The sequence below is a fragment of the Panthera leo genome, chromosome A2, assembly GCF_018350215.1.
Source record: "Panthera leo isolate Ple1 chromosome A2, P.leo_Ple1_pat1.1, whole genome shotgun sequence".
Taxonomy (NCBI): Eukaryota; Metazoa; Chordata; class Mammalia; order Carnivora; family Felidae; genus Panthera; species Panthera leo.
Genome location: NC_056680.1, coordinates 57,347,966 through 57,362,309, shown reverse-complemented (window position 1 = coordinate 57,362,309; position 14,344 = coordinate 57,347,966). Strand labels below are relative to the sequence as shown.

Here is a 14,344-nt window from a genome sequence, read left to right as displayed (position 1 = left end):
CTGCGTGTTTCAGTGTTTCCATATCCGGTCTCACACTGAACCAAGTGGGGATGGGACTCTTGCTGTTCTAGGCCGCATTTCCGGGTGACATTTGCGTGACTGCTGTGTGTTAGCCCAAAGTCTGAATGCACCGTGCTGGTGTGCCTGTCACCCGTCTGAGACGGGGGCCGTTTCCACTCTTGCCCTCCACTGAGCAGTGTCAGAGCATTTCTGTAGGCAGGCACAGGAGCGTGGTCATCTGGTCCTAGAATGTGCAGAGCTACGGGCAGGGCCAGGGCCTGCCAGCCTCTCCTCTACCCTCACCCCACCACCCTTACCCCACTCACCATTTCCTGCCAGAGAAGAAGGCAGTCCCTGGGTTTTCGGAGGAACTTTCTCCCCGGATGCTTGTGTTCAGCCCAGGGTTCTTGGAAGCTCAGGATTGGCCCTAAATATCAGGACTTTGTGGGAATCCCTCCAGCCTCTCCGGGAGAACTGGGGGTTCCTCATCGGCTCTTGGAGGTGAAGGGAAGTCTGGGTGCTTAACTGGAAATTGAGCTCCTGGTTCACTCTGTCTGATTTCTGCCAAAGGCCGTTTCCCATCTGTGACCTGGAGTCAGATCCCTATGGGCTCCTAAGTCCTCTTGGTGGCCACTTCATAGATCCATAGCCTGTCGCCTTACCCAAAGGACGGGAAGTATGTGCAAATGGGGTGAGCTGGGATCTGGATGCACCTGTCAGTGCCAGGTGCATAGCTGGCCCTCCTCCACCCGTGTGCTCGTCTTTCGTGTGCTGTGTAAAGGCCCCGAGGTAGGAAAGGCAGTGAACAGATGGGCAGGAGTGAGCCATGGGAGATGCGGTGAGAGTGGTTGGCGTGGCCCACTCCCACCAGGGCCTGGTGTGGACCTTGTCCACAGCCCCAGGACAGGAGAAGGCACTAGAGACAGGGCTGACCATACGTCTCTGTGAGGCCTCTTCCTGGGTGACTTCTGGCAACACCCTCGAGTCTCAGGGTCTCCCTCTCTCAGTGGGGGTCCTAACCCCCATGCCCGCGGATTGTTATGAAGAATAAAGCCCCTGATAGTCTTTGGCCTCCTGGTAAGCCCCCTGGGCTGCTACAGGAGAGAAATCTAAGGCCTCAAAGCGGAAAGCTCCCTTTAAATGCCTGGACCTTGAGGCGCGTCTCCCGGGAAAATAGGGTGCCAGCTGGAGGCTGGACCCGAGGCCCTGTGCCTGCCGAGGGCAGACACTGTAGCCAAGAGCCAGAACACGTGGTGGAGGAGGAGGCAGCGTGCCCAGAGCTGAGATGCTGGCGGTCTTGGCCGGGCCGCGGGATGCAGGTCCCTGCCCACTGGTGCAGGCTCAGAGACAGGCCACCCTGTCTGCCGTCCTATCCCATGCCCCACTCCCACCTGAGAGCACGCAGGCCAGCAGGGGACCGTGTGGGCTGCGCGTGTGTGCAGGTGCATCTGAGTCTCTGTGTCCACGGATGTGAGCGTGTGCCAGTGAGTGTGCATCCGTGTTAGTGAGCGTGAGGCTGTGCCAGGGTGTGTATGTTGGTTTTTTTTCACAGAAGGGAGGTGAGTGAGAGGCCAGCTTCCTGACAGGGCAGTTATAAAACATTCATAAAACTTTTATTGGACTTGCCACCCTTCCAGATAAATATTTTTCGATTTTATGGTCTTGTTTTAGGGCCCTGAGCTTAATCATGGCTTTGTAGCAGCCTTTAAAAAAAGTTAAATATCGTTTTGGCAAAAGGAGCCCCCTTCCCCCTACCCCTGCCAAAGGCAGCCTGCACTCTGAGCTCATAAATTCCCGCCACTCTCAACTCTTGCCCTTTCTCCCTCCGTGTCCTCACAGCCGTACGAGGGTGAACCTGAAAAAAAGAGCAAAGAGAGGGTAGAAGAAATAACCCCTACCCCTCTCCCTCCTGCTGCCCCACAGCCCCTCCCCAGCCTCATGGGCGGTGGAGGGGGTGGGAGACACTCGGCCCAGCTCACGGCCATCCACAAAAGGTGGCTGGCAGAGGGTGTGGGTGGACACTGTCGGCTTCCTCCCTCAGAGGGGCAGCCGCCGTGGCTGGCGAGGGCGAGCTGGGCAGAGCTACCTCCCCCGGCCACACCAGCCTCCCTCCTGCCCCGTGAGGTCCCGCGTGAAGCCCCCGCTGGCGCCCCCCTCAGATGTTGGCATCTGGGCCTCAGACCGGCCTACCCGAGCACCCCTCCCAAACAGCACCCCCACCCTGGACCCGGTGCCGTCGCTCTTTGCTTTGTTGTATTTCTTTCACAGAACTCTCCGAAGTGTCCTCCTTCGTTCATTTACTCATTGTAAGGCTGTCCCCATTACAAACATAACCTATACATTGCTGTGTCCCTCACACCCAGAACAGGGTCAGGTGCACAGTAAGTACTCAGTAATTGAGATTTATGCTATGGGTTGAATGAATGGTGGACACCAGGGTGATAGAGTTTGTGGTGTAAGAATCAAAATGGCTAATACTGCTCTGACCTCGCTTTGTGCTGGACACTAATTCTAAGTGCTCTACATTCTAACTCACCTAGGCCTTGCAACAACCCCATGAAGTAAGGTCTAGTGCTGTCCCCACTGTTGGGGTGAGGGCACTGAGGCACAGAGAGAGTCTGATGTCTTGCACAAAGCCACACAGCTTATCTGAGCCCAAACCAGGGTTCGGGTCCTAGCAGTCTGAGTGTGCAGCCTGAGCTCTGGCCATCACACCTGATTCCTGGGTGAGAACAAGCACGAGAAGGCATGTGCCCTTCGGGCCACCGCAGCCTGGACTGAGCCCTGTCCAGCAGGCGTCGGCCAGTACTTGGGCCAGAAGCTCTGAGGCTGCAGGGCCGGGGGTGGGAGGCTCAGGCTCAGAGGCTTATCCCGCTGGATTGCCAGTTTGGGTGCCTACAGGGGACAGGCAGGTCACAGAAATGAGGGGAGCCAGTCTCAGGCAAAAGAGTGACACAGACTAGCTGGTGGGCCCACAGTGCAGCACAGCCTGCCCCACCCCACTGCCGCAGGCTGGGAATGTGAGGATAGGTCCTCCGGCTTTTCAAGACAAGCTAGAAATTCAGAATTGTATGTCACATGTCCTGCGTTTGCAGGTGAGTGAGTCATTCAAATATTTCAGAAATGCCGTGGAGGCTGGTTTCCACTCTCAGTCTGGCATTTTTCTCTTTTGTCTCTGATGAGAGTGTGAGCCCCAGGAAGGAGGGCCCAGGCACCTCTGTCTGCGGGCCCAGAGAAAGGCGATAGCTGGGGGAGAAGCCTTCTCAGAGGAGGTGGCACTGAGCTCAGCCTTGGGAGGTGGGAGGAATCCTCTGGGGAAGGAACTTCCAAGCGGAGGGAGCCATGGCCGTGCTCGGGAGAGGGGACACTCTTGCTGCCCAAAGCGCTGGACAGGGCATGGGATGCTTTGATGCCTGAGGAGGTCAGGGCTCCCCCTGAGGGATGATGGGTCCATGAAGAGTCTTTGGCAGGAGCCCAGTGAAGCCTCCAGTAAAATCTCATGGGCCACTTTGTGAGGGGTGTGGTCGGAGGGTCCAGGACGATGGCTTGGGTGGAGGGGGCAGAGAAGGATAATCAGCAGACAGACCAGACTCAGTGATCAAGTAGCTGTGGCAGTAAGGGGGATCACCAGGTGCTTGCTGGGAGAGAGTAGAGGGCCTGAATGCACCTGATGCTGGCGAGGAGATGCGTCCAAGGTTAAGAGCGTGTTGAGGGGCCGTGCCCAGAGAACAGAATGCCACTTCTTCATGCAGCTGCCGTTTCCCCAGCATCCGCTGCACCAAGCGCACCGGGAATTTTCTTACCCCTCCCCCCACAGGCTGGTGAGGGCTTCACAGAGGAAACGGTCGAGGGCCAAAGTGAGGGCACACCGCAGCGGCAATGGCAAGGCAGGGTCCCAGGCCTCCCAACACCCGCATGCCACCCCTGTGCTCCCTGGCAGCCCATATGGGGTCTTGTTTGAATGCGTGAGCTCTTCCTACCGTTGTGACTTCTCCAAACCCCACGTTGCTCAGAGACCTGAGAAAGGGCCCTGGGTGGCAAATGCACAGCTTCCATCGCATCTGCCCCAGCCCCAGCTCCCTCCTCTGGCATTTCCCTGGGCCACCCCCGGGTGTGGTGCGCGGTCTGGATTCCTCCAGGCTCTCCAGACAGCCATCAGGGTTCACCATGGAAGAGCTGTTCAGACCTGAGACAAGACCGAGTTCAAGGGTCTGTAGGATGGGCCCAGGAAACTAGAACGCCCCCAGGACCAGGCAGGCAGCCCTGCCGAGTCCTGAGTCTGCAGTAGGGGGCACTGATTACAGGGCAGGGGACCTAGGCCCTCTCTGAGCAGCCCCTGCTCACCTCAGGCCACTTGTTGCCCTGGGAATGGGGGCCCATGTTTTTATTTATTTGTTTGTTTCTAAAGTTTACTTATTTTGAGAGAGAGAGTGTGTGTGTGAGCAGGGGAGGGGTGGAGGGAGGGAGGGAGAGAGAGAGACGGAGGGAGGGAGAATCCCAAGCAGGCTCCACACACAGCACAGAGCTTGACATGGGGCTCGATCCCATGACCCTGGGATCATGACTTGAGCCTAAATCAAGAGCCGACACTCAACCAACTGAGCCACCCAGGTGCCCTGGGGCCCACATTTTTAAATGTTGGCAACAGATCCACAATTTTTAAAGCACCTCCAGGGGCCACACTTGAGGTATGGAAAGCCAGATGTGGAGTGTGTAGGACTTCCTCAGTGAGCCCTGCACACATCAGCCCCCGGTGTTGGCTGTGTCCCATGCACTGCCTTGTTGGCTTTTGAGTCCCTTCCTACCAAAGTCATTGGCTTTGAGAGTCTCATGTATAAGACATGAGAGTCTCATGCAGAGTCACAGCCAAGCTCTGAGGCTGGCCTCGAGCCCAGTGCTCCCAACCCCCCGGCCCGCAGATGGACAGATGGACAGGAGGCAAGGAGACCGAGGCCCAGGGAATTGGCACTGACAGGCAGGTAGTGGTAGTCCATAACGTTTTCTAATTAAATTAATAAGTTGATTTAAAGAAATAGGTAAAAGAAGTGGTGGCAAAGGCAGTGACATGGAAGAGAGACTTGGGAAACCCTGGGTGGACCATCCACGAGTCTTGATGGTGATGAGAGACTCAGGTGGGCTTTAGAGGGCAGGTGGAATTTAGATCAGGGAGAAGAGGAGTGCCAGATGAGCTGGAGAGCAGGGCGCTGTAGCCCTTCTGCACACATCCCCAGGGGTGAAGGAGCCACCCGGCACTGCCCACCAGTCCCCTGCAGCCCCCAGCCCACATTTCCCCCAGCCACGTGGGCAGGTGCATTTGGAATCTAGTGACAGCTGAGACCGGCAGGAGGGGCTGTGTGATGGCACGTGGCACCATGATTTCAGAGGGAAGTGGGTTGGGGGAGGGGTGGGGGGCTGCAGGCAGAGGGGCCAGGCCCTGGGTGCTCTTCTGCAGCCATCCGTGGCGCCTCCCTGACAGAGGGGGAGCAGACGCAGCCCGGAGCCTCCTACGCTGCTGTCTCCAGGACACAGTGCCTGGCGCAGGGGCCCGTGGGTGGCCCAGCCACTCTCCTGGGCCCCCTTCCTCCTTCCCCGACTCTGGACCTTGCCACGGCACCATGGGCACTGCAAGGGGGTTGGTTCAGATCTGGTTCCACCTCGGGAAGCGGGCAGCGGCCCTGACCCTTCTTTCCTGTGCACGCTTGGGTTTTCCTTGGATAAAAAACGCCCCCGGATCCTAGCAGTTCTCATTGTTGTAGTCTTTAAGAAAACCAAGTAAAAATCCTCCTCCAAGTGACTGAAATGACAATGCCGTGTGGCCAAACGTGTGGGGCCGTGTCTACCCCAGCTGAGGAAACTAAATGCCGGTTTGGCATTTAAGACGGTCCCTGGCTTCCACTGGTGTCACCTCTCCCAGAGTGGGAGAGGAGGGCCATCCTGAATCACGTCTGCTTGGTCCTGGGAGGGCAGGGCCCTGCCGGCGCTACTGAAACCCTCCCTGTCAGCTGAGCAGAGCTGAAAGGAAAGCCCTGCCCAGTGCCACCATTGCATTTACCCTTTCCACTGGCCCCGTGGCAACGACCATCGTCCTCAAGAGTCATGAAGCTGGCCTGAGGCCTCCCAGCACCAGCCACTTGTCCAGGGGCTTGCAGGCCTCATCCACACAGCACAGAGGACTCCCTGGAAGAGGTGGTCTTGGTGGGCTTAGGAGAGGCATTGGGCCCGAGGAAGGTCAGGATCACAGACCTGGAGGCTTAAGTAGGGTGTGTGGGTCCGGTGGCTGGGAGGTAAGTAGAAACGAGGTAATCTGGGAGGCAGGAGACTCTGGGTCCACCCAGTCTGTGAGGACAGAGGCCCACCCAACCATTTCCCCAGGACCCGGACGCCCCTGAAACTTGGCAGCAGTGATTTGGGCCGGCACTCCCACATTCTCCCCTCCCTGTTACGCTCAGCACTGGAAATCGCCAGTACAGGGGTCACTTGGGGACAATGAGCAAAGCCCTGGTCCTTTGTCAAGGACAGAACTCCTCTCTGTCCCTCCCACTCCTAGGACCCCTGGAGCCCCTCTTAAAGCCTCAGTGGGGCCCGGCACTCCCAGCCTCTGCACCGCATCTGCCGGTCTGACCCACTGGGCACAGGGTCAGCATCTTGGGTGGCTTCCTGCCAGGCCTGGAAGCCTCCCGCTTTCCAGCTCCTGCTGCCAGTGCTTGGGCCTGGCCCCCCTCAGGGGCTTAGCCACAGCCCACCCACCTACCTGTGGGGGGGGGGGGCGTCATTGTGCTCCCTGGAGGTGGGGGGTAAGCTCACAGTGACCTTTGATGGCAATAGCCAGAGGGGTCATTGTCCCCAAGAAGGGATCTGGGAGAGGACACTGTTGACCCCTTCTTTCCACAGCTCTCTTCTCTGACTTGCCACAATGCATTTATTCACTCCGTCATTCGTTCATTCGTTCATTCAGACGTCGGCCCCAGTGGCTTCTCGCGGCTCACAGCCTCTAGGCCTGAGCAGGGGGCTGGCCTTGCCAGACTCCTCACCCTCCCCACCCCGCCACACCAGCTTCAAGCAAGTCACTTCCTTCCAAGCTCCCGCCTCTTTCCTTCCCATGGCTTCCTCGTGTACCTCCTTCAGGTCTCGGCTTAAAATACCACCCAGAGGCCCCCACCATGGTCTCCCTGCGTCGGTCGGTACCTCACAGCCCTCACACTCACAGCACCCTGCTGTCTCTTTGCCAGCAGGTGAGAGGCGCGCCGTTGCCAAATGGTGAGAGCACGGTTCTCAGGCCCAAGCCAGTCAAGATTCCAGCTCCACCACTTACTTAGCTGTGTGTTCTTGGGCAGATGACTTCGCCTCTCTGGACCTCCGTTGCCTCATTTCCAAGTTAGGAGAAATCATAGGACTTCCCCACAGGGTTGCTGTAGCTAAACAGACTAATGGAAGAGCACATTCAGACAAGAACATAAGCAGCAAAGCTATAGCACTTGTTAGCTTCTGATGTTATGGTCTGTTCCCCCAGTGGTTGCTGGGTGTGACCCCTGTAACCCCCATGAGAACAGGGAACCAAATCAACACGCTCTGGTAGACGTGGAGTAAATGCCTGTTCCAGACCCTGCGCAGGCCTGGGGCTAGGTAGTGAGTGCCTTACCGTCCTACCTCTCAAGGAACTCACAGCCCAAAGGGAAGGCTCTGCAAAGGCACGCGGGCAAATGCAGACTGAGAAGGGCCGTGGGTCTTTCCAGAAGGCGTCCAGAGGAGGAGCCCTCATAACGTAGCTGGAAAAGCCAACAGGGTGGCACAGGGCACATTGGGTGGGCCCCAGTGGTGTGGCTGAAGCCAGAGGTGGGCTTCACTGGAACCCTGGGGGCTGGCAGACCGGGCCCAAGAGCTCAGAACTCATCTAGAGGTGAGAGGGGCTGGAAGGAGCACCCACCACAGGCTCACTGCTTTCCAGTGAGGGACCAGCCTGGCCTGACCTCCCCACAGTGCAGTGCCCCCCGACCTGGGCTTCTCCTCGTTGACTGTGTGTTTTCACGTGGCATGGCTAGTGTGTCTAGCTGAGAGAGGACAGCCCTGCCATTTCTAGGTGCCCATGCCCTTTCAGCAGGACCTTGAAACCCAGTCTAGAAAACAAAGTGGAAGGGGGTAGGGGGGCATCCAGTCTGCTTTTCTGATTTAAGGCAGAGGATCCCCCGGGCTGATGGTCTGTGGTACAATCTTCAGGATCTCCCCAGTCCACTTGACACCGCCCTTTTCTGTATTGTGGGATCAGAACCCTCAGGAGCTTGAGAGCCTATCCTGCACAGTGGGACGCGTCCCAGAGCAGGCGGAACAGAGAGGACGGTCAGCTTGAGCTGCCACTTAGAGGCCAAGTCAGCCGGGAGGGGGACTGGGAAAGGCCTTCTGGGTGGGGGGGACGGCAGGAGCTGAGGGCTAAGGCCATTTGCTATGCCCATTGACTGAGTGGACTGGAGAGATGGTCCACTGGGGAGGAGCTTCAGGCTGGGGTCATTTGTAACCCAATCTACAGAGGGAGCACAGGGGCTTTGGTGGCAAGGGGGCTTAGCACCACCTGATGATTGATACTTGTCCAACAGGGACACGGAGGGCATCGAACCCGCACGCGGTCTCCACCATCTGCTCCTACCTGGCACCCTCCCAGCCATCTGGGACGCATATTCCGTTTGGCCCTAGTTGCTAGACGACGAGCCAGCCCAGAGAGCTCACGTGGCCATCCTGAGTCACACGGTGGTCAGTGGCAAAGCCATCCCTCACCCCGGGAGCTTGGGAACCAACCCCACACTCCTGCAAGGGGTTGGCTGCCCGGTCACAGGAGGCCCCAGCGTATACACATGGCCCGCTTACGGGAAGATCGGGAGGGCTTTTGGTTTTCATTCGACACAGCGATTTCACGGGCCCACCCTGACAGGGAGCAGGCTGCTCTCCCTCAGGAGAGGGGAGTGTTGGATTAACTCTAGGAGCCCCATCTCCCGCCGACTGTCTGACATGGCCTGAGCCTAGCCTTGGGCCTGGTGCTTGTCTGGGCTAAGTCCCCCCTCAGAATCTGGAGCCCAGCTGATCTGACCCGGGGTGGCTGTGAGCTGGCCGAGCGACCAGGGGCACCGCACAGCATGCCTGAAGTAACGGCCGCTGACCTGGGCAGTAATCCAGCCACCAGTGTTTGGGGAGGGCTCGCCACGCGCCGGGCAGGCAGGGGGTCAGCCTTCACACGTAGCATCCCACTGCTGTGACGAGTCCGCCAGCATCCCGAGTTCAGAGTCCCATGAGGACTCTGGCCAGGCACTTCTCAGAGCCCCTGCCATTTGCCTTTGTTATCAGGGCTGCCAGAGAGGAGAGCCAGCCGGGCACTTCTGGAGCTCCTCCTCCACACCACGCGTCTTCACTTGCGTTCATCCCCGTGCGATAGGGATTGTGCCCGTCTTACAGATGAGAGAATAGGTGAGCCTCCTACCTTGAGAGTAAGCACCTAGTATGCTCGTGATCAGGCCTCAGCCGGTGTGGATCCAGTCCCACCCTCTTTGCCCCATTGGTGGCCTGCTGCTGTAACAGCCAGAGCTGCGAGTCAGGTGGGTAGGGTGGCTCAGGGGGGTGGGCGCAAGCAAGGTGCTGAAAACCTGGGTTGGGGTCTTAGAGTCAGGGAGGCCAGGTACAATAGGTATCTTACCCCCCCCCCCAATAACTGCCCTTGAAAATAGAAGGCACTGGGGGCACCCGGGTGGGTCAGTCAGTCAAGCGCACAACTCTTGGTTTCGGCCGAGGTCACGCGTGGTCTCACGGTTCATGAGTTTGAGCCCTGCGCCGGGCTCTGCGTTGGCAGAGCAGAGCCTGCTTGGAATCCTCTCTCTCTGCCCCTCCCCTACTGTCTCTGTCTCTGTCTCTGTCTCTCTCTCGAAATAACTAAACTTGAAAAAAATAAATACATAGAAGGCACCGGGCCTAAATTTTCTTCGTATCCTCACAACTACCCATGTCTCGTGAGAGTCAGTTCCCTCGTGAAAACACGGAGTGGGGGCTCTCCTGCCTCCTCAGAGAACTCGGATAGGATTTACATTGCCTTAGCACTTCGACGTCATGACAAAGACAAATGCACGGGGCTTGTTCAGTGCAGGGGCCCTAACTCCTGCCCAGTAAGAGCTGGGTGCGCCATTCCAGGCTCAGGTGTGCCCCGCCGTGTCGTCGTGTGGAAGCCTCTGGCTCTCCTTCACTCCGTCTCCCACTTCCCCTTGCTCTGTGGAGGAGGTGTGGTAAGAGAGGTAGGAATGAGGCGTGGGACAGAGAGAGACAAGTGGCCGCGGATCGACCACTGTGAAGCCCACGGCATGTGTATGTGTGTGCGTGGAAAGTTGCCAGGCCGGGGCCAGTGGTCGGGGCCTGCAGCCTCCGTGGGAGCCTGCGCAGTTCTGATTTGACCCCTTGGCAGGGGGAGGCCACAGTCAGGGGCAGGAGAGCGGCAGGATTGGCACGGTGGCACATGGAATTCCTGACCGCTCGTCACAGACGCAGAGGGGCCTCTAGGACCTTTTTGTCCCCCTCTCTCTGCATCTGGGGACGTTAGAGGGGTTAGAACTCTGACCACCAGAGAAGCAAGAGCAGCAGGTGAAGACCTTTTGTCAGGTTCCGGAACCTGACCAGAATGTTCGTTCATTTGGCCCTGGTGCCTGGCCCCTAGGGAGACCACCGGCCCCTGTCTGCACAGCAGCAAAGCTCTCGGCGCTTTTGCGAGGCACCGTCAGCACGGACACCTGACATTTTCACTCGGTTGAGCGGCCTGTCTCCCCACTGGAACGTGAGCTCTGCCAGGCCCAGCACCCAGTGCAATGCCTGACACCAAGTTGGCACTCAGGAACCGTGACTGAATAAATGAGCAAACGGACTCCATGCCTTGGGCGAGCTCCTGTGCCGCTTTTGATCTCGGGAGACAGCAGCTGCCAGTGTGCTCGTTGCTTCCAAAAATCCAGAAACGAAGTTGTCTCCAGCCCCCAGCTGTACAGATCTCAGGGCACCAGCTTCCTCCGTCTTCCCGAGAGACCGAAGAGCCCCCACCCCTCCTGGGTTGGCACGGCCTCCCAAGATGACCCCCAAAATCCCCCCAACCTTGAGATGCTAGGCCGTGTGCCCACTACTCTGCAACCTTGCCCAGCTCTGGGCCCCACCCAGCAAGGCTGTGTGCTCACCCTCTGAGTTCCTGGGCCATTCTGTTCAGTTTTCACTGTCCCGGCCACACAGGTGACCACACCTGTGCCCACCTGACTGGTTGCTGGAGGGTGATACAGGATGCTGTGGGTACCTGGCCCAGGCTCGCTCCCTACGGGGCTCAGAGTGCCCTTGGCTGGTGTGGGGGCGCCGTGATCTGAGAAGGGGATGGCAGGTCCAGCCTCTCCCCCCAGGCTCTGCCAGTGTTAGCTATCTCCTGGCCCCCTGGGTTTCTCTTGGCCTGTTAGGGTCTTCAGAGAAGGAGAACACCTCCCTTCTTCCAAATGTGGACGAGGGTCCACATCAGCCCATCAGCAGCCGCGTGGGGTAGCACTGAGCCAGGGGAGGGTACCTGATCCCCACTGTGCCTGCAGAGAACCCCAGGGCTGGTAGCGCTGGCCAGTGATCCGAGGGGCAGTTATGGCGTAAAATACAGGAGGGGATGGGCAGTGACGCCACTTGCAGGTACCTGTGCTGGGCGTTAGGGACGCACGCAGCCATGTGGGCATGAGAGTGCAGGTGGCAGGAGCCAGCCCAGGGTCTGGTGCCCCATGCACACAGCAGACAGCCATCAAATGGACACTGTGTGCACACAGTAATGCTACATCCAGCCTCAGAGAGCATGCTGGGAGTTGGCAGGGTGATGGGTGCTGGCATGCCGAGCGAGTGGGTCCGCCCCACACACACACCAGCCTCCCCGGGGCCTGAGAGCCCCCGGCCGGGCCTGGGATCTGCCTGAGAGGGGCTGTGTGCGTGCCCACGGCCCGTGTGTCTGTGTGGAGGGGGGAGCACTCCTGTGCTCACCCCAGCTGCAGTCTTCACAGGTCAGGGAGGGGGTAAAACCATTGGAGCCTGCAGCTGTCAAATCAGGAGTGTGGATAGGGACCAGCGAAGCTCACCGCCCGCCCTTCGCTGTCGGCTGGAGAGGACAGCCAGCCCGCCCGCCTCTCCCTCCACTCTGCAAACGGGGCTGATACAGTAATCAGGACGCCACATATGGACCCTGGAAGATGGCTGCTCCCAGGGCCTTTGTTCGCCTTCATTATTCTGGATGAGGTTTTTTTTTTCCCCCAAGTCATAAAAATGACATTTTTAATATGTGGAATTTTTTTTCTAAAGAAAAGCAATATGAAGAAGACTTTTATTGTCAATAAGCTCTACCTTTTAAACCAGTTATCTTAGTTTCTGCTCTAGGTATTTTAATTGAAGATTAACTGCTGTTAAAGAGTGTACACGTTTAGGGAGTGAGTGTTTGGAGCATTAAAATTCAGCTCCCTCGGTGGTGGGGACAGTCTCCGTGGGGGCCACCAGGAAGCGTGCTCCTCCCCCACAGCTGGCCTCCAGACGCTGTCCATGCAGGAGGGCACCTGCAGGAGAGGCGAATCACTGTCTTTGCGTGGAGGGGCAGGTTGGGGAGAGTCCGGGAACAGCATTTGGTCTCCTGGAAGCAGCTACTGCCGTGAGCCTTACTCCCGTCATCCCTCATCCTGGCTGAGGAGGACACCACAGCTCAGAGCAGGGCGGTGAGGCCCCCATTTCACAAGGCCTGGCGTCCAGTCCTGGGCCATGGACTCAGCTCTGTCTCTGCCCACCATCCCCCGCCCACCCCCGCCTGCACAGCTCTCACGGAAGCCTGTCTCTAGGCAAGCTCCTTGGCCTGGTCACTGCCCTCCGGCGATTACCTGAGACTGTCTCAGCAGCCACTGTGTTCCGATTGCTAAACAGACCCTACCGAGGGGAATGGATCCTGCCCGTTCGGGGGGTTCTCGGTCCAGAGATTTGTGTGCTTGTGTGCGCGCGTGTGTGTGTGCATGGGTCACTATCAGTGGCGTTCTGCAGTGCCGTCTGAAGAAGGGCGACGACCCCTTTCCTCTAGCTACCTGGAAAAGAACTTGGGATCCGAGTAGCAGTGAGGATGGATGAGCCCTTGTTTGCCACTGACTGTGTGACCTCGGGCGAATCATTTCATATCCCTGGGCCTCAGTGTCTCTGAATGATGGAGTGAGTACTGTACCCTCCTTGAGCAGGTTGAGACACGGAAAAGGGCTTGTCTGATCCTTCCCTGGCCAGACGCTGAGCCAGGCTCTGGGATCTAGTCTCTGCCCTCACAGAGTAACAGTCAGGGAAACGAGCTCATGTCCACCCATGACAGAGGTCTTGGGGGGCAGGACCGGTGCCCGAGGGTGGCCCCATGGTGCACCTCTGACGCGATGCAGCAGAGGAGAGTCCAGCTCGGAAGCCAGACTGCAAGTTTGAGCTCAGCCTACCACATCTTCACTGTGTGGCCTTGGGCATGTACTGGCTCTCTCTGTGCCTCTGTGTATAGAGCCAACCCCCAGGGAGTGGTTGTGAGTGGAGAAGCCGTACGAACAGGACGTAAGAAAGGCACAGTGAACGTTAGCTAGGGTGACCATTGGTGGTGTTTTCAGCATTATCGAGAACTGGCCAGAGCCCATCTTTGGGGCAATTTGGGCCAGGCCTGCCTCACACAAGATGGGCTTTCTACTTCAGACCCCCTCTCTGCCATTAAGGCCACTCTCAGAGTCTGCCTAGGCAGTGGCCAAGCTCCAGCAGTGTCCCCCCCACCTCTGGAATCCAGAACATAGAGGCACGTGAGGCCTCATCCCTGGAAGTCTCTGGAGACAAGGTCCCCCACCTGGCCCAGCCCACATTGGTTGCCCTGGCCTGGGAGTGCCGGGTGAGAGGTGCCTGCTGCCCAAGTCAGGGTGGTCCCCCAGTCATGTCAATGCCCTTGCCTTTTGCCATCTCCTCCCCACCCTCAGGGGTAGTAGCCCCCTAGGCCCCCCTGCCCATGGCATTGCTGTCCCTGCTGCTTTGTTCCCAGTGAGAAGCAGCAGGGCCCTGGGGTGGCCAGGCCCATAGCCAGACTCCCAGGCCTGCAGCAGGATAGACAGCTGTGTAAAGCCACAGGCTCGAATGTAAAGTGCTACTCCCCATTTACTGTTGTGTGACTTTGGGCAGTCACCTCCCTGCCTACAAAGTGACTTATAGGATGTCTGGAGGCTTGAATGAGATGCTGTCTGAACCCACGTGGCTAGATGGTATGTTGACAAGGACACTAGCTAAGCAGTCCCTATGATAGTGGTGGCAGAAGTAGAGGCAAAGTGACCTAGCCAGT

The 14,344-nt window shown here is 58.1% G+C and overlaps 1 protein-coding gene across 3 annotated transcripts in view; it reads left to right on the top strand.

The window, feature by feature from the left end:
* The window catches only part of EEFSEC (eukaryotic elongation factor, selenocysteine-tRNA specific), a 248,753-nt gene that overhangs the window by 223,749 nt on the left and 10,660 nt on the right, over positions 1 to 14,344 (top strand). Inside the window, exon 7 of one of the 3 annotated variants that reach the window (XM_042912408.1) lies at positions 9,331 to 9,450. The exons of the other annotated variants lie outside the window; for them this stretch is intronic. Coding sequence (XP_042768342.1) covers positions 9,331 to 9,450 — 120 coding nt within the window. The remainder of the gene's footprint in view (positions 1 to 9,330; positions 9,451 to 14,344) is intronic. 3 annotated transcript variants of the gene reach the window in all.